We start from the raw sequence: 27,843 nt of genomic DNA on the forward strand, positions 1-27,843 counted from the left end.
ACTGTGGAATCTAACATGATGGTAGAATAGTGACCCTTCTTACTGTTGACCTTGCCTAATATGAGAGGTTCAAGCCCCATTTTATTAATATAAAGACATCAGTAGGGAAGATAATTACGTACAAGATGATAGACTGGCCCAGAGGTCAAGCAGGAGATAGAAATACATTCTTCAAGCAGTTAAATATAATTATAGCAGTATTTTTACTGCTATAATTACGATTACCATTTTCATTTGTATTGGGGATTTATATTTATCGTCCTCGTATGTCTACTGACTCCTTTGGCAACTACCTACTGCTCTTTGAAAGCAGAGTCGCATTTCTTGGGAATGCATTCAGTCTAGTGACTTTAGTCCCTCCAACAAAAATAAAGAGAAGTTAATGTGTTTGATCAATTATCCAGCTAACTGAGACAGAGAAAAACTAGAGGGAGGTTCCCCATTGTTGATGCATGCTGGTATAAGGAAAGGTGATAGATTTCCTTTAGAGCACAAACGATGCCTGAGAGCTTTTGGGAAAAGCAAAACAAAATGACAATCACAGCATGATATCAACACAGCTATAGTTTTTTTGTGGTTTATCCTTGCAGTCACAAAGTCAATGACCAACTATATCATCTATATCATTCCATATACCATATAATGACAAGTAGTGTTATATCTATACTAGAAGCCCAGTGCATGAAATTCATGCACTTGGTGGGGGTGAGGGATTCCCTCAGCCTGGCCTGCACCCTCTCACAGTCCGGGAGCCCTCAGGAGATGTTCTAATGATGGCTTAGCTCCACTCCCCTGGTGGACAGGGCACATCATAGCGATTGATCAACCAGTTGACTGTCTGCTCCATGGTGGTCAGTGCATGTCACAGTGAGCAGTTGAGCAGCCTTAGCATATCATTAGCATATTATACTTTGATTGGTTGAATGTTCAACTGGACGACTGGACATTTAGTATAGTAGGCTTTTATTATATAGAATGCCTCTAAATTAGGAGTCTGTATCATTGCATTTGGACTACCTTTAGTAAATAGACAACTATCAAAATAAAAACCTGTATGAAGACACAGGAATTGTGTAGCTTATGTCTTTGCAAGGAAATGGTTAGTTCAGACTTATGTCCAGAAGATGCCTGGTCTGTGTCCATGGTAAATGACCTCAGACAAAGCTCAGCCACAAGATTCAATACTTGGACCAGGTTGACCTAGTGTGTTTGAGAGATCCCTTAAAGGATACACACACATCAAGGAGAGGAGAGGATTTAAAGGAGAGTGAACTCTGAAGGTGTATTTGTAGCTCATGTTTTGTTTTGTTTTTTGAGTAGGGGTATATGACCAAGATCAGTCAGGAAATGTTCAGATAAAATGTAGGAAGACTCTCCAAAACCGGTTTGGCTCAGTGGGTAGAGCAATCGGCCTGCGGACTGAAGAGTCCCGGGTTCAATTCCAGTCAAGGGCATTTACCTTGGTTGCGGGCACATCCCCAATAGAGGGTGTGCAAGAGGCAGCTGATTGATGTTTCTCTCTTGTCAATGTTTCTGACTCTCTATCCCCCTCCGTTCCTCTCTGTAAAAAATCAATAAAATATATATATTTTTTAAAAAAAATGTAGGAAGACTCAAAAGGTGTGGGTCTGGCATATCTGGTTTGGAAAGCAGAGTAAATCCAGGATCCCAATAGGGGTGGGTAATCCAAATAGGTTTGGTGGGAATAGTTCTCAGGAAGCAAACAAAGCTCTTCATTTCCAATGTTTTCTATTGTTCAGCCGTGATGACTAATTCCTAGAGAGGGAGTTCCCCTATGAGTGAATGCTTACTCCCTTAAAATAAGACAAGGTCTTATATTAATTTTTGCTCCCAAAGATGCGCTAGGTCTTATTTTCAGAGGATGTCTTATTTTCGGGGAAACACGGTAGGCACTACTAGGCAGAGAAAGCCAGCCATAGCAATTGCTTCAGTTTAGTGGGTGCATCCCAGGCAGAAGTCTAGACTTTCAATGGAATCTAGTATTTTGCTGGGGCTTGGTTTTGTTAGGGTAGAACCGCTAAGAATGGTGAGCTAACCTAGGTCATGATTATAAGAATTTACAGGTGTGATCTGATCTGCAACCTTTAAAATTCACCCACTAATAATGATAGTAACAATTCTAAGACTTACAGATCCATTGAATTTGATAAATTCTAGCATAATTCAGGTCACCAAGTACCACTTCAGGTTTTACCCATTATGGTATAAGTTCATGAGGCTGATTTGCAGAGGGAGCATTTCTGTGATAAAGCATGGTGAAAATGTTGTGGGGCTGCTGGCTGAGCCTTAAGAGTGGGTCATTCAACTCAGTGGACATTTAGGAGAATTCCTAGAATAACTAGCTCTTCCTGGTGATAAAGACTTATCTAGACTGATTAATCTATTATTGATTTCAGAGAGGAAGTAGAGCAAGAGAGAGATAGGTACATCAATGATGAATGAAAATCATTGATCTGTTGCCTCCTGCATGCCCCACACTGGGGATCAAGCCCACAACCCAGGCATGTGCCCTGACTCAGAATTGAACCATGACCTTCTGGTTCATAGGTAGACACTCAACCACTGAACCATGCTGGCTGGGCTATTTTGCCTCTTCTTCATGTTAGATTAGTTCAGTAAGACTGTTATAGGCAGTTGGGTCAACTTTTGGCAACGGAAGGAAGGGTGTTGAGGAAGAACTTAAAATAACTGCTTTGGAAATGGAAAGGCAAGTCTATAAATAGTTGTTCACTATTTCAATCTCTCAATTAAAATATATAGTGAAACCTATCTTCTATACTTCATCACCCAAAGGCTGGGGAGTTTGCTGCCCAGAAGGCAATGGAACAGCATTTGAAAATACTGAGAAGGGGTTCATCTCAGCATCTCTCAAATCACCTGTAAAATGAAGTGCTCACCTTCTAGAAATCACCATCAGATGTACATACTCACAATTTACGGTTCAGAGAAGGAGCCATGACATTTAAAGTAATCAGTGACTTGTAGCAAGTATATGTTGCTGGATAACCAATCACCCCAAAACACAGTGGCTAAAAACAAGTATTTATTTTGTCAATTTGGGTTGCCTGGCTGGGGGTGGCAGGTCTAGGACGACCTCACCCAAATGCCCTGGCTAACCAAGTGTCTCTCATCTTCTGATAGCAGGCCTATTCTTACGCACATGGCAATGGCAGGGATCTGTGAAAGCATTACTGCAAGGGCTCCGTACTGACACCTTCTCAGGTTTGCTATATTCTATGGGCTAGAACAAGTCACAAGGGCAGCTCAAATGGAGATAAATTAGACTTGACCTCTTGAGAAGAATAAACAATTGGGATTTGCAATCCACCATTGTTTCTTCTAAAAATGGCTTTTAACTAATCATTGATTAATTCATTTGCCTTTTCAGTGACTATGCACTTACAACTAGTTTTGCAAAGTACTTTGCAGGATGCTAGGAGCCCAGATACCAGGAAGAGAGAATAGTTTTGTCCTTTGGGACATGCCTATACATAGATATTTTAAATTTTAAATAGTAATTTCACTGGGAATAAAGGAATCTATAGTTCAAAGGGTTAAATTTTTAAAATTTAGTTTTAAAACCATGATTTTTGTATCACTCTTCTGACTACCTTCAAGATTAGAAGGTTTTGGGGAAAAACTCAGATATTATATCTGACATTCTGAGGTTCATAAAACTCAGATATTATATCTGACATTCTGAGGTTCATACATCAAGTCCATCACTTTCTGGCTGTGTGACTTGGACCACTTACTTAAACTCTCTGAAATCCAGTTTCTTTATCTGAAAAAGGGAAGCAATAAGACCTACCACATAGCTAATGTCAATATTAAATGTGATGATCCCCAGCTAAAAGCATAACTCATATCTAGGTAAAATCCAATAAATGATAAACACAATAATTACACCTCCACCACTTATCACATCAGCACACATAAAGAAGCCTTGCTTGGAAAATGTACTTTCAATAAGACAGTATGTAAAGATAGGAAAGTTAAAAGCTTAGAGCCTGGGGGGAAAAAAATAAAAAATAAATAAAAAAATAAAAAAGTGTCCTTCGGTTGAAAAGCTCACCATTCTCATTTAGAAAATGATATTGGAAGAAGGCGAACAGTATTTAAATTGTGGTTCTGACATTTCCTTCCTCATGGTGTTGTCTTCAGGGAGAGGCAGGGTCACTGAGAGCCAGAATGGGACATTCTGCTCTCATTTCTGAGTGGCACTGCAGCATTATTTATTCTGGCAGAACTGCCACTATGCCCAAATGACAGGCACAGAGGAGCATAATAAATACAGATTTGGTTAACTCTATTGAGCAGGACAGGTTATCATGGGGTTGAAAAGAGGCCAAATGAATTTCCCCAGTTAGAAATGAAACAAGAAAGCAGGCATGACTAGCAATGCAATGAATTATTTGCTTTGTATAAAATATACAAGCTTTAGCCTCTGCACTTCTGACCCAAAAAAGAACTAGAAAAGTAGAATTCTAGAAGGTTTTGATTAGCCTTATGAATCACCAAATTTCTTACATGTTTTGTTGAATGTATTTGGCTCTTAAATAATATTTGCAAATCACATAATAGTCATTATCAAAAAGGAAAATCCAACTGCTGTTAGATACTAAAAGTGCCATATTCTTATAGATATGACAAATATCTTTTTATCCCATTACCTGAAAACATATACTTTAGGGAAAAGCATCCTATCTAATAAAAGAGTAATATGCAAATTGACCATCACTCCAACACAAAAGATGGCTTCCCCCATGTGGTCAAAGATGGCTGCCCCCATGTGGACACAAGATGGCTGCCACAAGATGGCCAGCAGGGGAGGGCAGTTGGGAGAAACCAGGCCTGCAAGGGAGGGCAGTTGGGAGTGATCAACCCTGCAGGGGAGGGCAGTTAGGGGTGACCAGGCTGGCAGAGGAGGGAAAATGGGGGTGACCAGGCATGCAGGGAAGGGCAATTGTGGGGGACCCAGGCCTGCAGGGACAGCAGTTTGGGGGGACCAGGCCTGCAGGGGAGGACAGTAAGGGATGACCAGATCTGCAGGGGAGGCAGTTAGGGGCAATCAGGCTGTCAGGGGAGCAGTTAGACATCAATCAGGATGGCAGGAGAGTGGTTAGGGGTTGATCAGGCTGGCAGGTAGAAGCGGTTAGGGGCAATCAGGCAGGCAGACAGGTGAGCAGTTGGGAACCTGCAGTCCTGGATTGTGAGAGGGATGTCTGACTGACCGTTTTGGCCCAATCCAACCTGGATTGTGCCTAAACGGGCAATCGGACATCCCCCAAGGGGTCCTAGATTGGAGAGGGTGCAGGCTGGGCTGAGGGATACACACCTCTGTGCACAAATTTTGTGGACCGGGCCTCTAGTATATATATATTCCTTCAAAAGCTATATTATTCTTGAAGCAATTTGTCACATTATCATTTTGGTCAATCTCTAATCGTGTTTATCATTCTGAATACTTCTGATTGAAAAAAATGAATCTCACAAAATAATGAAAAACAAATATATGATTTCAGAGAAAAGGTTCTTAGCTCTTTAGGAAATCATGCATATGGGTGTTTTGGTAAGGAAATGAAGCAGAAGGAGAATTATTTAGAAAGAAGTTTTGTCTCGGTTATTTTGCTAACTTGTATAGTTTGGTTGTCATGGCAATGTTCACCATGATTTAAATAAGCCTATGCAGAAATAGAAGTCACTTATACTATATTCATAAGAATGAAAGAAGTCTCATTATTTAATGGGGGGAAACTCCCAACTTTGAATTAGGAGAGAAAAATATGGTGTGTCAAATTTATTTTTCTAACAAGCTGCTTGTTATTTTATCTACGAAACAACATAAAAACAAAATATTTGGAGCTAAACAACAAAGGAAGCTCTGCATAGAAAACGTCTGGAATGCACTAAGCAGGTACTTAGGAGATTCTTTATAGACTCGGGATCCACCAAATCATCAGAAAATCTGAAGCAAACACTACACTCAGGAAGTCTGAAGAAAACAGGAATAAAATTCAAAGAAGTCAAAACAGGGATATAATAAAGCTGCAGAAATTAATAAAAACATAAAAGTGAGAAATGACAACAAAACAAAATGTGTTTTTTAAAAATAATCCTTATAGGTAAGTTTCAAATAAGATTTAGCAACGAGAATGGAGCAAAGGCATAAGTAAATAATACCAAGAATGCAAAAGGGGTCAAAGGACAGCTAGAAGAGAGATTAAAGGATTAGAAAATGATGCTGATTTATTTGATGAATAAACTTAAAATCTTAAAGCGGACAATTTTCTAGAAAATATAAATGACAGAAAATAACCTGACTGACTTATAAACTTTAAAATAGTTAGTATTCAAAATCAATCTGCTCCTTACCCTCCAAAAGATTGTAAGGAGAGTTTCACTGGACATTCAAGGAACATATCATCTTCATTCAGTGCAAATCATTTTAGAAAAAGCTATCCAATTTATTTTTTAATATAAAACTGACAGCAAAGGATTATATAAGAAGAAAAAATATAGAACTCATTTCACTAATGAAAATAAATGCAAACTTCCTTAATAAAAGCTAGAAAATTAAATCTGCTACATTCTGACCAAATAGGATTGACACTATAAATGAAGACTTACTCAACATCAAATAATATACATCAGTACAATTTGCCACCTGAGCAAAAGAAAGGAATGAATCATTATAATAACCTTAGTAGATAAAGGGAAAACATTGGATAAAAATTTATATCCATGGTTGAAGATACTCAATAAAGATTATCTATTGAAACTCTAAGTAAACAGATAACACAATGGCAAATGTTTAGCAGCATTACATCAATTTGGAAACAAGACAAGAATATCCACTCTCACCACAAATTTTTAACATTGTACTGGCAGTGCTGGCTAATGCAATAAAATAAGAAGGAAAAAATAAGATACAAAAGAGAAAATGAAGAGAAAAATAATTATGATCATAAAATAGTAAGATATTACACAGGAAAATTCTTAGAACTAATAAGAAAAGTCAGCAGGGTTTCTGTATATAACATAAACATATGAAACTCAAGATTGAGTATCCTAATAAATAAATTAAAATGTAATGGAAACTAGCACTCATCATAGCAAGAAATAGCACAAGCACACAAAAATTTTTTAAATAAGTATGTGTAAAAAAATTGAATACAAACATTATTTAATGAATAAAAGAACACAAGAATAAGTAGAAATGCAGATATTTGTGGGGAGAAAAATCAACAGCCTAAAATGGCCAACACTCCGCATATTAATCTGTTAGTGTATTTTTAGTCAAAATCCCAAAAGGATATTTCATGGACTCAGTCAAAGTGATAATAAAATTTATATATATATATATATTCAAAACAAATAAAAATAAGAACTTATAAAAATTTACTTATTAAAGCAATATATTATTGATACAGTTTCAGCCAAATAGATTAAAAATCAGGAGGGGGTGAAAAAGCATTTCTAATAAATGAGGTAGAGATAATTGAATATGTGACTAAAATATAAAATCATCTCAATTCTTCATATAAATACAAATAAATATCTGTTATACTGAAAATCTAAAGTTTTTTAGAAAAAAAAAATGTAAGATGATCTTGGAGCAGAAAAATAATGTCTATGATAAATAATGTCGCAGGGTGATGCATGACCTGCATTGCCATGTTCAACTTCATGCATAATTAGGAAACTGAAAATTAATGCTTTCCCTGAAATTCTGCCACTTAATAAATACCCAAGAGAAATTTTAAACACGTATCTCAGGAGCTATGTATGATGATACAACACTCTTCATAATTGAGGGAAAAAATGGCAAGAGGCTTCAGTGCCATCACAAGAGAAACCTGAGAATATTCTGGTTTCTTCATCCAGGGGTATTAGTGCAGCAGTTAGAAAGGATGCATTAGCTCTGGAGGTATCGATATAATTAAATATCCAAGCACAAGTGAAATTTAAAAAGGAAGTACAGCATACAATGTACTGTGTGATAGCCTATTTTTAAAAGTCTTAATGATTCACAATGTTATATAGCTGTTACAGAAAATGAATATCTAGACAAAAAAAAAAGGGCAACTAAATTGTGGAAAGTTTATACAGAATTGATGAAATTGCTGACTCTGGGGTGAAAAGGAAAGGGATGAACCTATGTCGACAAACAAAAAGAAACTGAGCTTTTAGCTGCAAGGCTATTTATAAATATCTGAAGCAAAAGATGCAAATATTAATAGTGCAAATTCTAGATAGTGGTAAGTGGCTTGCCTATACCTCTATATAGTCTTTTTTATATTAAATCTATGCCCCAAATTTAAGTGTTAATGGAAAATGTGTTAAATGAAAAAAAGAAAAAAGAAACAAAAAACAGACAAGTCTGCTTTCATTTCCTCACCAGGGCACAGCAGGTGATTTAGTATTTCTATAAAGTATTTGGAAAATATTAATATATTTTATTAAAAATTAAGTACTTTACCTGTAATTAATAAGGTAATATATGAAATATAATATATTTTAGCGACTCTTAATAACTTCTGAGCTAATTGTCTAGATTTTTACATTGTGATCTTTCTTGCAGAAACATTTACTTATTTATAATTTCTATCAAAGAGCTTAAATCTTTATAATTATCTCATTAAAGTGCTGAGGGAGAAAGTTAAAACTAATAAGCAGATTAAATATTTGACTTTAATCTGATTTACACATTCAATCCCTGCTTCAAAAGCTAGCTTCACATTGTTCCCAGTTTTGTGTCTGTTAAATGAGGACAGATCATCTCTATGACCTTTCTTGAACTTTAATAGCAATTTATAAAATATATATATATTGAGAGAGAGAGAGAGAGAGAGAGAGAGAGAGAGAGAGAGAGAGAGAGAAAGAGAGAGAGAGAGATTTTACTTAGGATCCCCAAATGATGTTAAAAATATCATATGGTCAGAAGTTTTCTTGGGGAAATTAATCTCTAATTTTATTATCAAAATAACAGTGAAAAACCACTTAATTTCTAGTTGTTTTATTCTTACTCCATTCTCCTCTTGTTTATCATTTAGTTTAAGTTTCTTTAACTTATTTCAGCTTGAAAAACCTGAGGAGCATTGTAAAATGTAAAAGATATTCATTTTCTGTAACAGCTATATAACATTGTGAATCATTAAGACTTTTAAAAATAGGCTATCACACAGTACATTGTATGCTGTACTTCCTTTTTAAATTTCACTTGTGCTTGGATATTGTGATTCCTTGAGTGTTAAGGGGGAAATGCATGTGGTTGGGCAATAATATTTAAATTAATTTTAATATTCCTCTGCTTTATAATGGTCACTGAGGCCTGTTCAACCCCATACTCTTTAGAATCACTTCAGATCATCTAGTCAAATAGAGTGGATAATTTCAAAGAGCAGAAAATCTTAAATCTAGAATTAGGTGATAATTATACTTGTATAGTGATTGGGAAAGGGGGATACAAGCATTCTAAAAAAGCATGTTGCTATTTAAAAAATATATATATATATTTCCTAAATATCTAATATCTGACTCGGGAAGGAGAGGACCATGGCCCACTTTAAGCTTTCCTGTTTGAGGAAATGATGACAAACACGTATGAAAAGGAAAAGTGAGCTGCCTGTAAGGAAGCATGGCAGGGAGTAATTAAATCTGAGATGATCCAGTCCCAGTAATGGACAATTCTCATCACTTGGGATGCTCCCAGAGACTACGATATTTGGAGGAGATTAATCTTCAAACTTCTAACTCAAAGCATTAATCTGCCCAAACTTAGCAAAAAATAAAACAAATTATACTTTTACAAGAACCATTTATATAAGTATTGATGGCTACATTCAAGTCCCTTTAAAAGGCATTGGTTGCTCTAACCGGTTTGGCTCAGTGGAGAGAGGATCGGCCTGTGGGCTGAAGGGTCCCAGGTTTGATTCTGGTGAAGGGCATGTTGTGGGCACAACATGGGGATGTGCAGGAGGCAGCTGATTGATGTTTCTCTCTCATCGATGTTTCTAACTCTCTATTCCTCTCTCTTCCTCTCTGCAAAAAATCAATAAAATATATTTTTAAAAATTCATTGGTGGCATCTGACAAATAATTTAAGAGGAAAATAATTACATGCACACTCGCATTCACACCCCTACATACACAAATGCACACACCCCTAATTTGAGTTTATGCATCTTATAAAACATCAGGAGATGGTGCAGAAGTAATGACAAATTCCCCTGCGCAGAAAGCAAAAAACAAACCCTAGATGGAATTTGAAAACTGTCATAAGATTAGGTAAGGTTTTTATAGGTGATCTGCGGGAACAATGTAGTGTAAATGATAATCCAAGAGATATCATTATAATGGCTCGCCTGCATGCACCAGAAGATGCTCCTTCCTTAGCGCCATCTTCAGGTCCCTAAACGAAGTCACTCTTGCTAAAGGAAAGGATCCTTGAGGAATACTTTGTTGTAGCTGAAAAATCTAATTTACTAAAAATAATCTTACAAAATAGATTAACATGCCTACTGTCATAGTGGTGTTTTAAAAATTATGTTATTCATCTCGTAAGAGATATCTCAGTGGATATTTTATTTAATTTTTTATTGTAGATGTCCCCCTATCACTGTACGTTTCTGTTTTGTTTTTTAATGTAAATTTTATCTAAAAACTTAAAAAGATATCTGGAAATTATGAACCATGTCAGAGTTATTAATTCAGTATTTATTAAACTTTTAAGTCAAGAACTTGAAAAATTGTTACAGTTTATATACATGAATTTTTTTTAATTGGGAGGGGGCCTATTAATCCTGAGAAATTACATAAAAAAACTGTGTGTGTGTGTGTGTGTGTGTGTGTGTGTGTGTGTGTCTGTGTTTATGCCATTCATTGGATTCTCAAATAGGACTTTGAACTAAAAAAGGTTGATATATACTATAATGTTTTGGAATTATATTTAATGCTATATCATTGCATCAATGAACATAGAAATATAGAAATCATAAGCAATGTGGCTATTACTTCAATATAAATATACTCTTTTCTTTAAAAATCCTTGGAAAGTTAACAAGCATGTGCATATACACCACTAAATATCCAAAACTAATTTTACATATCCTGAACTCAGCAGGAGGAAACTATGAACTATTCCCACATGGAAACTTAAGCCACATATAGATTAACCCAGTTAATTCCTTTCATTTCAGAGCATTAAGGTGAAGATCAGCCCTCTCTGCCATTTAGTGAGACATCAGACCAATACAGATTATCCAAAATGCTGGCATTTTATTGATTTTTTACAGAGAGGAAGGGAAAGGGATATAGAGTTAGAAACATCTATGAGAGAGAAATATCAATCAGTTGCCTCCTGCACACCCCCTACTGGGGATGTGCCCACAACCAAGGCACATGCCCTTGACTGGAATCAAACCTGGGACCCTTGAGTCCACAGGCCAAGGCTTTATCCACTGAGCCAAACTGATTAGGGCTAGGGTTGCTTTCTTAAACCAGACTGCAGAATCCTTCAAGGCTACAATGATTTTTCCTTACATGAAATATTTGTTCCCTCTAATCGAGAAAAACAGCAAGTCTCACCTACTGAAAAAGAACAAGTTTTCTGAAGATGAGTGTTACATGGCTTGCTACGATCTGATTTGTGCAGATTTAATGTTGTCAGAGTGGAGTGGAATGTGCTCACCTGGTAGACAGGACCTTAAGTTTACTTTCTACTGGACCTGTTCTTTTTCCTCATTTCAGAGAGTGAGTCATTAGTTGTGAGAATCTGGGGAGCTGAATCCCACTCTTACCATAATGACCTCCGTTAGACTGTTGGGGAACACATAAATCATTTTTAAAATGTGCTGATGGAAATCTTTCTGGACTCCCAGGATATTCCTTATGCACTAACAAAATGATTTTCGTTAAAATCAAAATATGTGAATTTAGAAACAGTAAAGTTGCATAAATATTCCACTGATAATTTCAGGATGTAAATCATTGAATTGATATGCAATTTAAAAAAATACTTTTAAAGAATATAATGTCAACCTCTCCCTAAAACAGCCTATCTTTCTCATTGGTATATGTTTAATACTTTCTTCTGTTATTTAAATTTACATTATATTGGATTGGAGAGGAAAGGTAATAGTTTGAGAAATTCCACAAGTGATATTTTAATAGCATTCTTTTCTCTCTCTATAATCAATCTCAATCTAAGGATCAAAGGATCCTGAGAGGATGGCTCCTGATTCCCAGTGAAAGAAATTATTAATTTCATATTTAAATCCTGGAGACCTCATTCCAATTTAACCTCTTTGTCCCACCTGTTCCCAGATACCCAGAGGCCCCCATCTCTACAGATCACCAAGTTCCTGTGCATCTATTGTGTCCTCCACCTTTTGTCACTCCCTTAGTCCAGGCACCACGTACACACCTGTCCATGGTTAGTGACAGGTGTCTCTTCATGTGACTTTTACCTAAAAGAACCCCTACTGATCAGGCAACAACGTGATTCCTAATACATGTGGACATGATTTTACAATAACCAGAAACCACAAACTGTGCTCTGGGCCCGAGTCAGGCACTCTGTCAATGTGTCATAGGTGTGCTGTAAGAGAAAGAGGGAGTGTGGAAACTGATTCATGCAAGTTCATTATCGTTGCTGACTACAAAGCAAAACTGAGCAAACATAGAAATCACTCCTGACGTCCTAGTCGTGTATGTAAACAGCATTATTCCTGTTTCTAGAGAACAACATATTTCCTCTAGTTGCTGGTCCTCAAAACAAACAAGATCACCGCGTCAAAGTAAATGGAAGAGACTGGACTCAACATGTCATCCATCTGCATTTCTTCACAACCCTCCTTTCTCCACAGATACACCAGGAAGCCTTCTTTCCAGTCACAACCACCATGCTTTCACTGTAGCAACCATTCCCGCTGCGTCAGGCCCTGTGCTGAGACTGTGTGCGTCACTGCATTATCCTCAGCTAACCCTGGAACCGAGTTCTTGCCACCAGGTGTCAAATGAACGGGCTTGGATATATGAGAACTCATGACGAAAATGAGATGCAATATAATAGAGGTTTTGGTATGTGAGGGTGTTTAGAGAACTCTCCCAAAGTCTCTATAGCTCATCAAAGCTGAATGTAATTCATCATAAAGTTTTTTAATGTTTGTGTTTAGCTCAAGTAAAATATTATAAGGATGCAATATACTATATGCATATTAAGAAACTGAGGGCTTAGTGACAAAAAAAAAAAGATTTGTATGCTTAAAATTCTATTTACTATATTATACTTGCATGTCAAATTATGTTATCCAGAAATGTGCATAGCAGGACATGTAGACATAAACAAATGAATGGATCAATACATATAGAAATAAAGTAAATAAGTAATTGTCAATCCCCCTCCACTGGATTATCTCTTAAACTTCATCTATGACTTTCAATCTATTTATTCTTAAGGTGTTTCTAATGGTATAAAAGAAAATTTTCCATTGATTGTATTTCTCAGGTGTCCCCATAAATATAAACCATTGTATTCAGAACTCATGACAAAAATGAGCTGATTAAACTATAGTTTTCAGTGTCTGAAGACATTTACAGAACTCTCTAACTTCCTACGAGCCTCTGCCTGCCCATGACTCTAGTGAAGTTTGTACCAGAACTCTGATGAAGATGTCAATTCGGGAAAAATAAAATTTAATTTAACTTTGAAAACTCAGTATCAGGGATGTGTGTTATATTATGAAACTGGTCCAATTTTAGAGCTCACAAAAACTATTTGCCACTTTTTTTTTTAAATGTGAGGTGTTCATTACACTTTAATAAGACTCTCCAACCACTTATCTCATTTCAGAATCACAGGGATGATATCCTTTATAAAACCTAAGTGCTGTTTAGTGCACATCTTTGGTTTAGCCATTATAAAAAGTGAGTCACTGAGCTATCCACAACTCCTCAAGGTGTTATCTCCTTCCCAATTCCCTGTCAACCCAGAGAAATCCTGCCCAAGATGCACACGTGTTAATGTGGGGAGGAGCAACCCCTTCGTGGTGTACACTTGTGTCTAGTGGACTGCCCTGAAGAACAGGTGACAGTGGGAGTCGGTAGGGTAGGAATGAATGCACTTCTCATTTCCTGAGGCCTTTAGGAGGAGAGGTTCAGCACTGGGATCTACGCAGAAGCTGAGAGAAGGGGTCAGGGATAACTATCTTTCTCACCAGAAAGCCGCAAAATATCTGGAAGCCAAGACACCCCTCACTCCTTGTTCCTGTCCCCCATTTCCTGGGAGAGCTAAGGCACAGCCGGCAAGCTGAGGTGCAGAAGCCTCCCTCCCTTCCCGGAGGCAGTCAGCTGCCACCACAGGCTCTCACTGGTAAGAGAGAGAGGAGAACAATCACCTGTTCAAACACTGGATATTAGGGGATTTAAAGGATTCGTGGAACTGTGACTTATTAAAAAGTAAGCAGAAAAGTATTGGGACCTACCCATGTTTTCCCCCAGGGTCAGGAAAAAATTATTCTCATGGAGCTTATTTTGAAATAAGGGAAGGCATAAGAAGGAAATGTTTTCACTACAGTAAAAATTACACTTATTTAATACAATGTTTATATTAAAATAAGTAATAATGCAACAACATGCTTAAAAAATTGCAAGCAATTCTGCTTATAATGTTGACACAATAAAATACTCTTCTTGTGGCCAACACAATATTGTCCATGTTTCCCTTTCATTTACAAAAGGTTTATGATTTTATTAAGAAAAGAATAACAAATGCTTAAGAGCAAGCCTTTCCATTTTAAATGTTATGTTAAAAACAAGCAACCTAAATTACCAAATGAAAAAAACGTTTTATCATAATAGGCAAAATAAGCCATGGAAGAATAGAAGTATTAAGGACATTTATTCAGATTCTTATCTATTTTTATTGATTTCAGAGAGGCAGGGAGATGAAGAAAGAAATAGAAATATCAATGATGATGGAGAATTATTTATCGGCTGCCTTTTGCATGTCCCACACTGGAGATCAAGCTTGCAACCCAACTCATGCCCTGACAAGGAATTGAACCATGACCTCCTGGTTCATAGGTTGACCCTCAACCACTGAGCAACACCAGGTGGGCACTTCATATTTAAAGTGCTACTATTCTAAGACACTGAGGTTAGACCCTGAAAGGACCCTACTTAGAAAGATGCTTTGGAGAAATAAAGGAGTTGACAATCCTGCAGTTTTTACATTTTATCTGCTTGTGTCAGGACAGACCAGAGATGAGGTCACCTGAGAAGCAGGGGAATTGTAAAGCTGCAGGGTACTATTTCCTGGTCAATAAGCTAACCTAATGAAGAAAAGAGAACCTGGCTGTCAAATCCAAGGTTCCCGAGAATGAGGCGACCACAACATGGGTGCGACTGCAATGCGGGAAGCCTGGGAGAGAAGGCTCTCCTTGGGGAGAAGGGCCCCATCCCTGGGCAGGAACTAGACAACACGCACATCTTTCTATTCAGGGAGGAAAAACTGGCCAGTGAAGAATGAGATAGAAGGTCAGTGCCTCCGGTGTCCTTAGTGATTGCCAATTTTCCACATACGGAGATGTAGGAACCTACGTGGATCTCCATGTGGTGTGAACATGTGACTGTTTACTAGTATACTTAACACTGGGTGTCAGTGTGTGTCACTGACCATTCACAGAGAAGTGGAGGCCAAAGAACTCCAGAAAAGTCAGATCAAAGGGAACCACTCACTTGTTTTCTCTAGAAATGATTTGATATTTAAAATCTCCTTTTAATTATTAAATAGTTTTAAACAAATAGAAGGCATTTTGTTATTGTTGTTGTTAGCATTGCTCCCTTTTATCTGCTTAGATAATAAGTTGTTATATCACGTGTCAGTGTGCTTCTATTTTGAAATGCCCGGGCCACTAGATGTGGATCTTAAACAAAAGCTGCCAGCCGGTTGGTCTCCAGCCACAGCGTTTGGTGCAGGCAGCCTGCACAGAACTCAGGACCCAGGACCATGGCAGCAACGGGCTGGTGAATGTCCTCAAGTTAATCTCACTGGCTCGACTTTGGCCAGGCAAACATGGCAGACACTTCTGCTCATCCTAATTAACTAGTTGCCAGCATCCCCATTATAACCAATGATTTTCATTGAAAAGCAACCCCATTTGAAATCTAGTTAGAGAAAGTAGAACCTTTAATATATATATATATTATTTTGCTGGAATCCAGGAAATGAATCCAGCATTCCAAGACCATACATTTCATCTGCTATAATTCCACTTGTTTTCCCTTTATTACTTTATTGCCTTGATATCTTTTTTCTATTTATTTTTGCTTGCAAAATTTACAAAAATAGACAGAATGAAAAAATACTTCCCTTCAACATCAAGGGAGCTTGCCAACTTTAACCATAGGGATATATATTTATTTATGTTATATAATCTTCTTTGACATTATAAAATTTCCACAAAATTGGAGATTCATAAACTATAAAAACCTATTCTAATTTTATCCACATTTTGAGACCTTTCTATGACTTTGGAAATGGATCTGCAAAAACTTAAAGTTTCCATGAATTTCAATGAATTAGAAATACAGCAAACATAACCTTCCTTTGCATTTTTTCAGGATTAAATTTGAGTGACCCATGGGAGAAACAGGGAAGAAAGAATGGGAGGTATGACTCAAATGAGAATACTGGTATCTTAGAAGTTAAATTTATACTACATTAATTCATTGTTAATTTCCCACTAATCCCTGTCCTTCCTCATTTGCTTAGTAGATCATTTTAAATGATAAACTAATATCATTAATTTACATATTGATTCAATGATAATATTGCCACTCAAAGGGAAAGAATGTGTTTTCCAAAGTTTATGTTTATATTTTTTTCTCTCTCTGTGTGTGTGTGTGTGTGTGTGTGTATAGTCAAAAATCTAGACTACTAGTACACATGTTTCCAATTATATGAATTTAAGACTCTGTAACATTTAAATGTCAAGTGGAAATTTTCTAAAAGTTTCTTCATGCAGCTGGATTTATATATTAATTTTTCAATGTCAACTTTAGCAGAGCTGCCAGTAATGTTATGCAAGATTCATTTGGCACTTAGAATATTAATATCCTCCCATAAGTAATCTTGATATTTAAAGGAAAATCAAAATTTTCTGATAATAAGAATAATAATAACAAAATAAAAAATCCTCACTATACCAAATACTAAATACTAAGGTATGTCTGCTAAAATATAAATGCTATTATATTACCTTCAAATCACAGACTGCATATTGAATCTGCTGATCATTGCAGTGGGAATGATAATTATACATTGCTAGAGGCCCAGTGCACAAAATGTGTACACTCAGGGCGGAGGGGTGGTCTCTTGGTCCAGCCTGTGCCCTCTTGCAGTCCCGGAGCCCTTGAGGGATATCAGACTGATGGCTGTCCCATTCCTGGCACCTCCACTGCACTTGTCAGCCATGAACCTGGCTTCTGGCTGAGCGGCTCCCCCTGTGGGAGCACACTGACCACCAGGGGCAGCTCCTGCATTGAGCATCTGCCCCCTAGTGGTCAGGGCGCATCATAGTAACTGAATATTCTGCTGTTCTGTCAATTTGCATATTAGCCTTTTATTATATAGGATATGAGAATTTTAGCATCTCTTTGTCTTTGAAATTTCCTGAGATGACTATATTTATTTAGGAAATACATGTTAGTTATAATATTTTCCAAGAAACCTCTAAAGGCAGCATTTTCCAGGAATTTGGTAAAGGAGTGTATATGGACAACTAAGACATTTTAAAAAGGTTTAATTCAAAGACTAGAGGCCCAATACATTAAATTCGTGTAAGGGGCTCAGCCCTCACAGCCCTGGCTGCCTCGGCCAGCCCTCACAGCCCTAACTTCGTCTGGAAGGTCATCCTGACAGTCATTCTGCTGTTCGGTCTAATTAGCATATTAGCTCCTTATTATATAGGAAAAGAATGTGTAAAGTTTTCTGGATGCAATTTTGCTTTCCATGATCTGTTCAAGGTCATTATTAGTGACAAGAATATTAAAGTTTTCCATTGACAAGATGCCATGGAGATCTAATAATTTTTAGGTAATCAAATAGTCCTGAATAGCTTCTACTTAAAGATGATTAAGGCTATGCGTGAAATGATTACCATAGAGACCTTTCCACAAAATATGTGAGAAAAACAGGAAGAATTGCCAATCTGAAATGCACCACCAAATTGGTTCCGATACAGACATGGGCTCCTCAACAAACTTAATGGCTTTAGATATTCTTGAACTGTCTTCTTCCTAGATTTAAACACCTTTATACGTATTGGTGCTCCAAAGACCCTATATGCCTTCCGTCCAGAGAGAATGTATGTGTATCTCTATAAATGAGAGATGATTTGATTAATTCACCAATATACCTATGGTAGAGGTAGGGGTTAAATCTTTATAAAATAGTCAATAAAATCCTTCAACTTATTAAAACAAAATGTTTTAATATAATTGAATTTATGGGCCACACTAGACTGTAAAGCATCTTCAAGAGGTGGGACTTTTTAAGTTATCTATGACACCAGCAACCAGCATCCATCAATCTTACCTGCTAGGCTCATCTTGACTCTGGAGGTAATAATTCATGCTATTCACCAAAAAGCTAAACAAACGACTGTACAAGGACTTGGCCAGGAGATCCCGGTAAAATTCAGCCATCTCTACAGTATGCCGCCGTGTGATCATATCTCCTGGAAGAGTGGAGAGAAGAGGCGTAAAAACAAGGGTTCCTCTCATTTTGAAAGCAAGCAAAACTGCATATCCTACCGTGTTTCCCCGAAAATAAGACATCCTCAGAAAATAGGACCTAGCACAACTTTGGGAGAAAAAAATAATATAAGACATTGTCTTATTTTCGGGGAAACAGGGTATTCATCCCTCACAGTCCCTTTAAACCCCAGAAGATGTTGAAAAATATACTAAGATTCTAATAAATGCCTTCTCTGTCAATTATTACATAAAATGTTTCCCTTACATGTGTCATATCCATTGCATCTTATTTGTTACAATTGTTGACCACAGCTTTTGACCTTTTGCAGACTGTTAATTTCCTTTCTCTTAGGGAACCAACTCTTTGAAGGGCCCCTCTTAACAAGTTTCCTGCTAACAGCTCACTGGTTTGGATACTGAATCATCCCCAAGGAATTTGGAAACCTGGCCATCTGGAAAATTAGTCATATTTTAAATATTTTCAAAGAAATGATCCAACCAACCAAAATGTGGGTCTGGAATGTGGGAACTAGATTGGGCCTTAAGGGAGAAATTTCTGTGTCATTCTCAAAGAGATGGCAATTGAAACCCCGAATAATAAGACTTTTAGGAGAAATCAGACTAGAGAAGAAAGCAAAGGGAAAAAAAATACATGAGGATGTTTTGGAATCGAGCCTATAACAGCAGTTATGCTAGAGAGTGGGGAGGAAATGGGAATGTCATATTCACACTTTGTAGTCTTGACCACCCTGGCTAACCATTGCAGCTCAGGCTGAGCAAGGAGATAGAAAAATGATGGGATGAAGACCATGTGAAATGAAGGTTAAGCTGTTAATTACAGAAATGCACGTAAGGGAGCAGAACTGCTTCAGAGAAGGGTTGAAATTAGCAAACAAATAAACAAACCAATAGCAGGTAATTGAGAGTCAGGGAGCTGTGAGTTCTAGGCCATGGGGATGGAAAAACACACAATGGCAATGAAGCAGTGTGCCATCTATAATGTTATAGAACGGGGTCTCTAGAGTCAGCATGACTGTGGGCTCTACCTAATGTGACACCCACTTGGCAGGTGTGTAAGGAGATGAGAGCAAGTGTAAGCAGAGGAACCTGCATCTATTAAATTATAGATATTAATGGAGGGTTCAATCTCTCCTTAAGAAGTCATGAGAAATAAACAATGCATTTGGAAAACTTCAAGAAACTTAGTGTGGATGGATGCAAGAACACCAGTGGGAAAATGACTAAAAAATAAAGCATAAAAGTTAGGTATGGCCCAAATAATAAAGGACTTCTTGTGCTGTCCTAAAGTGATAAGTTGAACTCTAAAGATGTTGGAAAATTTTTCAAAGACTGTTTCCATAAATGAAATCATGTTTGCAGAAAGATTATACTGAAAGTATTGTGAAAAGAAGGCAACATGAGATGAGGAAAAGATAAAAGGTGAAGGAGACTGTTCCTGCCATATCATGGGGAAGTAATGATAAATTAAGGGAAATGGTGATAGGAATGAAGGGAAGGCAGTAAGAATGACAGCTGTTTATGGAGTAGAGCTGGAGTATGTCTGATCTACTCAGTGGAGAAGGAGGAGGAGGAGATATCAACAATGTCTTTTGGACAACTGAGTGGATAAGGGGCAGGTTCACAGAGTTCAGAATCGTTGAAGAGAACTCTAGATATGAGGCAGAAATTTATAAGTCACATACTTAAACACCTGCAAGTAAGGCCAATAGGAACGGAAGTAAGAAGAATGGTGATTTAGAGTAAAAAGATCAGGTGGATGGTGAGTTTTCAAAATTACAATACAGAGGAAGGTTGGAAAGGCAATGATTTATAGTGAATAACTGAAGAGGATGGAGGAAAACCACTTGCCTTGCCCCTTGACTACAGATGCATAAAGCAGAGAGACTTATTTTGGGAATCAGATAACATTAGATTCTAATTCCAAAAATGCCATTTCTCAATGTTTACAAAGTTCTTTAACATCTATGGAAGTGATAATGCCCACTTCTTAGAAACCTGTCAGAACTTTTAAGTATCCCCACATTTATAGTGGTTGTTACAATTCTTGTTGTAAGTGCCCAATAAATGGCAGCTATTTATTACAAGTGTTGACATGGAAGGAAAAAGATGTTCTTCATTGAAGAGGACAGTATGGCACCACATACACACAGGGATCCAATGTTTTCATTAAATCAATGCTCTTGGGTTGGTAACTTTGTCTACAATGACTGATTAGCTAGAAAGGGTGACCAATTAATCAAGACGGTCTCTCAAAAGCTCTAAGAGTTTACAATATAGAGTCAGATCAAGTGACCAATCAGGTTTTCAATTCTTTTATCATTTGACATTCAGTTCACAGAAATCAGAAATCGTTTCACTGAATGGGGAAAGGTAAGTTTTTATTTATTTTGTTGTATTTCAAAGAAGACCAGAGGTGCATAAAGATGAAAGTCAAAGTATTGGAAAAACGTACCTTTAACATATTGAATATCAGTTGTTAGAGCAGATACCAGTTCATCTGCTGAGACTTGTAACATCCCAGCCACTACAATTAAAGCAGGGTGGGAAACTAAAGTTAGTATTTTTTTTATGATAGACAGAACATTGTATCTGATGGTTATGATTTGTAAGCTTTACACAGGCCCATTAGAAAATGTGTGTATTAAAGAAAACTTAACAACCAGCTTGTCAAATTCAAGGAAAGAAACAGCCTGTAAGTAATCAAAGTGTTAATGAGTGTTAATGGGCTCCTGCATTGAGTCACAACAGGTTTTTTTCTCTCCTTTCCCTCACAAATAGATGTGGAGGTTTTCTCCCAATTCCTGATTAAAGGACTTTGATATGAGGTGAAGATTGGTTATTGACAATCTGTGGTTTTCAGGTATTTTAGAGAAAAAACCAAACTGGGAGTGACTAATAGGCAACTTCAAAGGAGAGAGATTTCTGGCAAAATCTTTGCAGGAAAGTAATTATATTCGGTTTAAAAATGTTTAGCTAATCACATGCCCCCAAAATATACTGGGTGGCGGGAATGGGGGTGGAGAATACTTAGAATATAAATAAACCCAAGTATGTGCCAAAGAATCAACCTGTTAACATGGTGGGCAGCAGGAGAACATAAATGTACATCTTGTTATTCATTCCTGTAACCATTTATTAAAAAAAAAGAACAAAGTTACAGGGTTGTTTTTTGTCTTTTGTTTTTTTCCCCCTCACCATTCTCACTGAATTCTCTGGCTTTTCTGTACTGTGTCTCCATCTACTGGCAGGTCTGCAAAACTGCACATGCATTAGCTCTGTTCCACTGACCTTGTTCCAGGAGCTGGAGGTCGGAAACAAATGCAGAGTCCGCCTCAGTCAGAGCAGCGAACCGAATGTCTCCAATGTGTAATATTGCTGCTAGAATCACAAGCAGATTCTCCACTTCCTGTGCATTTTGAAAATAGAGAAAAGGAACAGGGCTGCTTAGGAGAAAATAGACTTAAAGAGTGAAACCCTTTAAAACCCTAAAAGTAGGTTTTACAGATGATGCTAATGTGGTCAACTGCTCCTATTCTAGATAAGGAATGAAATGATTGCATAATGCATTTCAGTATTTTCCCTCTGACTTACAGAGAAAAATAAAGATCTAACGATAATGAATACTTTTCCACAAAAATACCTAAATGATGTCTGACTGTCTTAAAGTTAAAAATAAATTTCAAAAAAAAAATTAATGATATTAGTAGGCTTGTGATTCTTCAGATCTCAAATGTTCAAATCTCTAGTACAAAGTTAAAATCTCATAGTTCAGTGCACGTTTCCTGTAAATCAATGTTTCTGTTCCTTAAACAAAAGAGAGTGAGGACGTGATGTTCTGACGTGCATTGTGTTTCCACAAAAGTATCAGAATGAAGATGGAATCACTGTGTAGTGGTGGTCTGACCGGCTGGACATGCCTGGGAAGGTCAGGTTCACATGTCCTCCCAGGGCTGGCAGGGAACTGCACAGGGAGGCTAATTGGACCTCCCAGCCACTGTGGCTGCTTCGCCAGGGAACGTGGGCCCTGCTGTCCATCTTCTAGATCTCTACCACATGAGATAAACTGTTATTATGATTATAATTTTTTTTACCTCTTCTAGAAAACTAAGGGCGGCATGATGAAAACAACTGCCTAGACAAATAAAATGCTAATTGCCTTTTAAAGGTATTTTAAGGAAAACTCAGGGGGGAAAAATGAATTTGGCAAGAGCTATCGCTGAGCAGAAGGTAGCAGGAAGAAAAGGATGTTTGCTGAGAGAAAATATCTGAGAATCTGGAACTCTGCATAAAGAAAAAAAAATACCTTAAATTTGGTCCTGGACAGTCATTTTGTGGAAAGAATGAAACGTCAATAAAATGCTGTAAGCTAGAACATACTTTTCTAGAATAATATGTACTTAGTGTGATGTTATCAATGGTAAAACTGGTCAAGTTCCATAAAGGGCGAGTGTCATAACCTTTTAAAGTTTTATTTATTTTCCTAACCTGCAATTTAGAAACCAAAAGCTCCTGCCTGTGGAAGTTTTACTAAGAACTACTCTTATTGTCTTTATAAATATATAGTTGAAACAATATGTTCCATGGGACTTTGTGAATTTCTCCAGAACCTCTACTGTCATCATAAGACATCATTTGATCATCTTTAAAATGAGGGCACTGACAACAATGATCGCTGAGTCATTTTCAGGTTAGCACTCTATGATTTCAGCACAACCTAAAAATGGCTTTTGGTAGCTCCCAGATCATAAATGAGTGTTTCAAATTTAATTCATTTATGCTTGTTTAAGTAACACTTTACCTCTTACACTACCTGACAATTCCCCCTACCTTTTTTTTTTTTTTTTTTTTATTACAGAAACATTGATCAGCTGCCTCCTGTATGGCCCTTACTGAGCCTGCAACATGGGCATGTGCCCTGACCAGGAATCAGACCCATGATCTCTTGGTTCATGGGTTGTTGCTCAACCATAGAACCATACTGGCTGGACTCCCTTGACCTTTTAATAAATCTAGTAACCCATTAAATGTTCTAGCCCCCCATGACATAGGCACTTCTGGACACCCCCACAGGAAGGCTTTGCTCTGCCTGCAAGGTTCTTACAGTTTAATGGTGGCGAGCAGAGGTGTGAAGGCTATACTTAACATGATTTAAAGTGCAGTAAATACTCTGACAGGGATGCAAATAAACTACTCTGGAAGCAACACTCACCTGCCTCCTTGCTGGCAGGCGAGGCTGGCGGTGATGAAGGGAAGAGGTGAAGGTGCCTTCGTGAACAGACCTCCCAAGACCACAATCATTTACAAGGTCTTCATTCAAGGCCCTTGCCCACCCAAATACCTTCCTTCCAATCGTGTTGGACATGATGTAGTCCTATGAAGTAGACTCAATTGTCATCCCAGTCTCCCCAAAGGGTCAAGATGAAGGGGTTGTCTTGTGTTGAAATGCCTATATTTCTTCTACCAAAAAGGCTGTTGGGATTCTCTATTTGCTATCTTAGGTGGAAGGTATATTTTGCTTGCCCTGCCTTTTAGGATCAATCATGGATTTTTAAAGCCCTGTTTCCAAGCACCTGGTACTTTGGCAGGATGGTTCCTTACCTGCCATCTACATCCCAGTTTCCTATAAGACAGCAGATATTTCAGGCCATGGAGAAAGAGGAGAATGACAAAAAATTCAAGAGCAGTAAGTGTAAAGATAGGAAAGTGCAAGGGGTAGGAGTTAGTAAAAGACAAATACATAGATTGGATGATAAGAGAACCAAAAAAAAAAAATGCCATATGATTGCCCTTTGCAGAATTCCAATCACTAATGGGGTAAGAGTGTAAGAGTGGAGTGAAACAAAGGGCCCTGAGCTAATTCATTTAGGGGTGAGTCCCCTTCTCCTTCCCCTCCCTTTTCCACATCTTCCCACCCATTCCTACCCATTCACTGCCTCATAGTCTTCTCTATGTGGGGAAGAGAAAAATAGACAACTACCCAAAGCAATTAAGTTAGTGGTTTAAGGAAAAGAAAAATAACATTTAAAAATCTATGACTACATTTGGCTCCTGGGCTACTGGCATACCAAAGTTTCCCATACAATCTCAAATCAATTGTTAATGAGCAACTGGCCATAATTCAAGAGAACACCATATTCAGTAAGGGGAAACAGATAATGTGTAAGGCAAAGAGATTTGGAGGAATTCTGAGAAGTCACAAAGCTTAGATCATTTCATGTTTCTTATTCTCTAGACCTGTGCCATACAATTCAGTAACCATTCACCACATAATTTTATTTCAATTTAAATTAATTAAAACAATGAAACATTAAAAACCCATTCCTTCACTCTTATTAGCCATATTCCGAGTGTCCAGTACCCACAAGTGACCATGACTACCATACTGTACAACACAGATCCAGGACATTTATATGATCCTAGAAATTTATACATGTTAAATTATATTCCTCAGCTTCATAATGCTTGCATGTGTTTGGTAATTCTTTTAAAATAATAATAATGATGATAAAAAGGACAACAATGTGGTGACTGCTCAGGGGATGGGGTAGGAGGAGGTGCTGGAGGGTTTAGGGGGCATGAATAGTAATGAATGATTTAGCTTGGGTTGGTGAACACACAGTGCAGTGTACAGATGATGTGTTGTGGAATTGTGCACCTGAAACCTGTATAATTTTGTTAACCAGAGTCACCACAATAAGTTCAATTAAAAGGGGTAAAAAAGCTTTATATTGTTCAGGAAGATATTGTAATACAGTGATTCTCACCAACGACCAGTTCCTTCAGATCTGCCAATTTTCCTCTTACGTGTGTCAATGTAAAGTTCTTTTCATCTGTGTGGCTCACATGGTTCATTGGTCTCCTTGGCCATCCCCTGGGAAGTGGCAGCCCCTCCTCTTGTCACTCCCTATGGGTCGTCACGGTACCTATGACCTGACCACCTTGTGTAGGTCCGTTTCCCTACTAGAATGTAAACTCCAGGGGCAGAGATCAGATTGGGGTTTATCCTCTGCTGACTCACGAGTGTTTGCAACCACATCCGGAATGCGATAGGGACTCGGTGCAAGCTTTTGAAAGATTAACTTTAATAAATTAATGCACGGTTGTTTTCTCAGTGAAATATTTATAACTCACCACGTTACTGAAGCCAACTACATTCAGGGCTTGTTTCAAAACAGCAAACCTCTCCCTGTTCAGGGAATGCTCTGCTGTTGATACATCGTCTCTTAGGGTCTGGTTCAAATACCTGTTAAGATAAAGAGCACACAGCATTATAGCTTGGCTCCTGGTCAGGCTGCCGTGGTTAAAAGTCACTTCGGCCATAGCTGGCCTCCGGAATAATGGAAATCACCTGGACATGGCGCGCCCCTGTGTTTATAAGGCTTGGATACATAATAGCACATGATGTTTCAGGAAGGAAACAAGAACGGTTCTTGTTGTACCAGAACATATTTACACTGTTTTACTTGGTTCTCACCTTAGCTTCACCCTTCCTTCTGAAAAGAGAAGGTCACGGTGTTTTTTATGTATTTCACACAGAAATTTAGTGGGGCCTATCATATGCAGTGTAGTTAGTATGTTTATTAAAGGGTATTAATTTAAAGTAATTTGTTATTTCTCCTTGTTGGTATCTTTTAATTAGGAAGTGGTTGGTTATGTCATTGATTTATTCCTTTCATTCAACAAACACATAAGAATCACCTGCCAAATATACTGTGCTAGCCAGCTTAGGATATGAAGATAAAGAGCTCATCCCTGGAAGCTCAACAGCGAAAAAAAAAACAAAACAAAAAAACATGCATCCAGGGCGTAGACAAGAGAAGAGGTAGCTTCGACACCATATGGAAGTAGAACAATAGAGATGAATGAGAGGGGTCAGTAAGGGGCCCAGGAAGGGACCAAACCTAGAAGGACATGATGAGAAATGGTTGTAGGAGAGAAAGAAGCTTTGGTTTCAAGAATTGACACTTCAATAAGAACCTGCCAAACAAATCTTTAAGGATGTTCATTAAAAATTAGCAACACATACAAAGGAACACAGGATTGAGTGTGCATGATGTGCATGGGAAACTTGGGAAGACCAGAAAAATTAGAGTCTATGGTGACAGGAGCAGAGATAGATGAGGTCAGACAGGTAGCCAGAGTTTTGTTTGCCTTTCAGAAGAGTTTCACCTATGTCTTGGAGGTAAAATGGGTAGTGCTAATGATCACGAAACTAAGAAATGACATGAGCAGATTGTTGTTTCAGATAGAACATTCTGGTATCCCAGTGAAAGATTACCTGGAAAGAGATAAGGCAACAAAGAGTGATAGGTGGTCTCTCACTAGATCAGTGGTGAAGAAAAGAAGATATAGAGAGGCATCGAGGAGGCTGAATTTGCAGGATGAGGGGGCAGATTGGACACAGGGGGAAGAGAAAGGAGATGCATCAATGATGCCTTTCAAGTCTCTACTTGGGGAAAAGAATGGACTCTGGACTCATTCAACTAAAGAGTATCCTCAAGAGGAAGAGGAAGTATCTTGACAGAGGAAGTCTTATATTTTACGTTAGTCCTGTTGACTTTGAACATCTTATTAAAGTTCAAACAAAGTTCAAAGAAACAATTGGCCTTAGGGACCTGAAACTCAGAAAGGATTAGAGAATAAAATCTGGAAATCATCAACATGCAAAACACCATGGAGGGAATGCACTGGAGATGCTAAAATTTCAGAGGTGAAGAAAGACTTGAGTGTTCAGGACGGGAGTAGGAACATTAAATGTAGTCAGTCATCAAAATAAAGAGAGCACATGTTTAGAAGACTGATTGATATTGACAGAAAATAAACCATAGTCAAAGGAAACTGGGAAGGACATGGACTGCAGACTGTGGTGTGGAAGTGGACTCTGTGCGGACTTTTTTTTCTCAATGGTGGCTGTGAAGGATAGAGATAAAACAGCCCAGTATTTTGGGAGAGACCAGAATAATTATATGCTGAGATAGAAACACATAAAGACAGGAGGAAAAAAAAAAAAACTAAGAGAAAGGGAGTTGTTGGAAGAGG

The 27,843-nt window shown here is 37.7% G+C and overlaps 1 protein-coding gene across 4 annotated transcripts in view; it reads right to left on the bottom strand.

The window, feature by feature from the left end:
• Positions 1 to 27,843, bottom strand: part of MYO16 (myosin XVI) — a 505,283-nt gene that overhangs the window by 195,374 nt on the left and 282,066 nt on the right. For all 4 annotated transcript variants that reach the window (XM_084879972.1, XM_084879970.1, XM_084879971.1 and 1 more), the window contains exons 17-20: positions 25,936 to 26,047; positions 22,093 to 22,210; positions 21,257 to 21,328; positions 18,623 to 18,764 (exon numbers count right to left, since the gene is read on the bottom strand). In XM_084879972.1, the coding sequence (XP_084736098.1) occupies positions 18,623 to 18,764; positions 21,257 to 21,328; positions 22,093 to 22,210; positions 25,936 to 26,047 (444 nt within the window). The remainder of the gene's footprint in view (positions 1 to 18,622; positions 18,765 to 21,256; positions 21,329 to 22,092; positions 22,211 to 25,935; positions 26,048 to 27,843) is intronic.

Source organism: Pipistrellus hanaki, assembly GCF_964339955.1.
Source record: "Pipistrellus hanaki genome assembly, chromosome: 3".
Classification (NCBI taxonomy): Eukaryota; Metazoa; Chordata; class Mammalia; order Chiroptera; family Vespertilionidae; genus Pipistrellus; species Pipistrellus hanaki.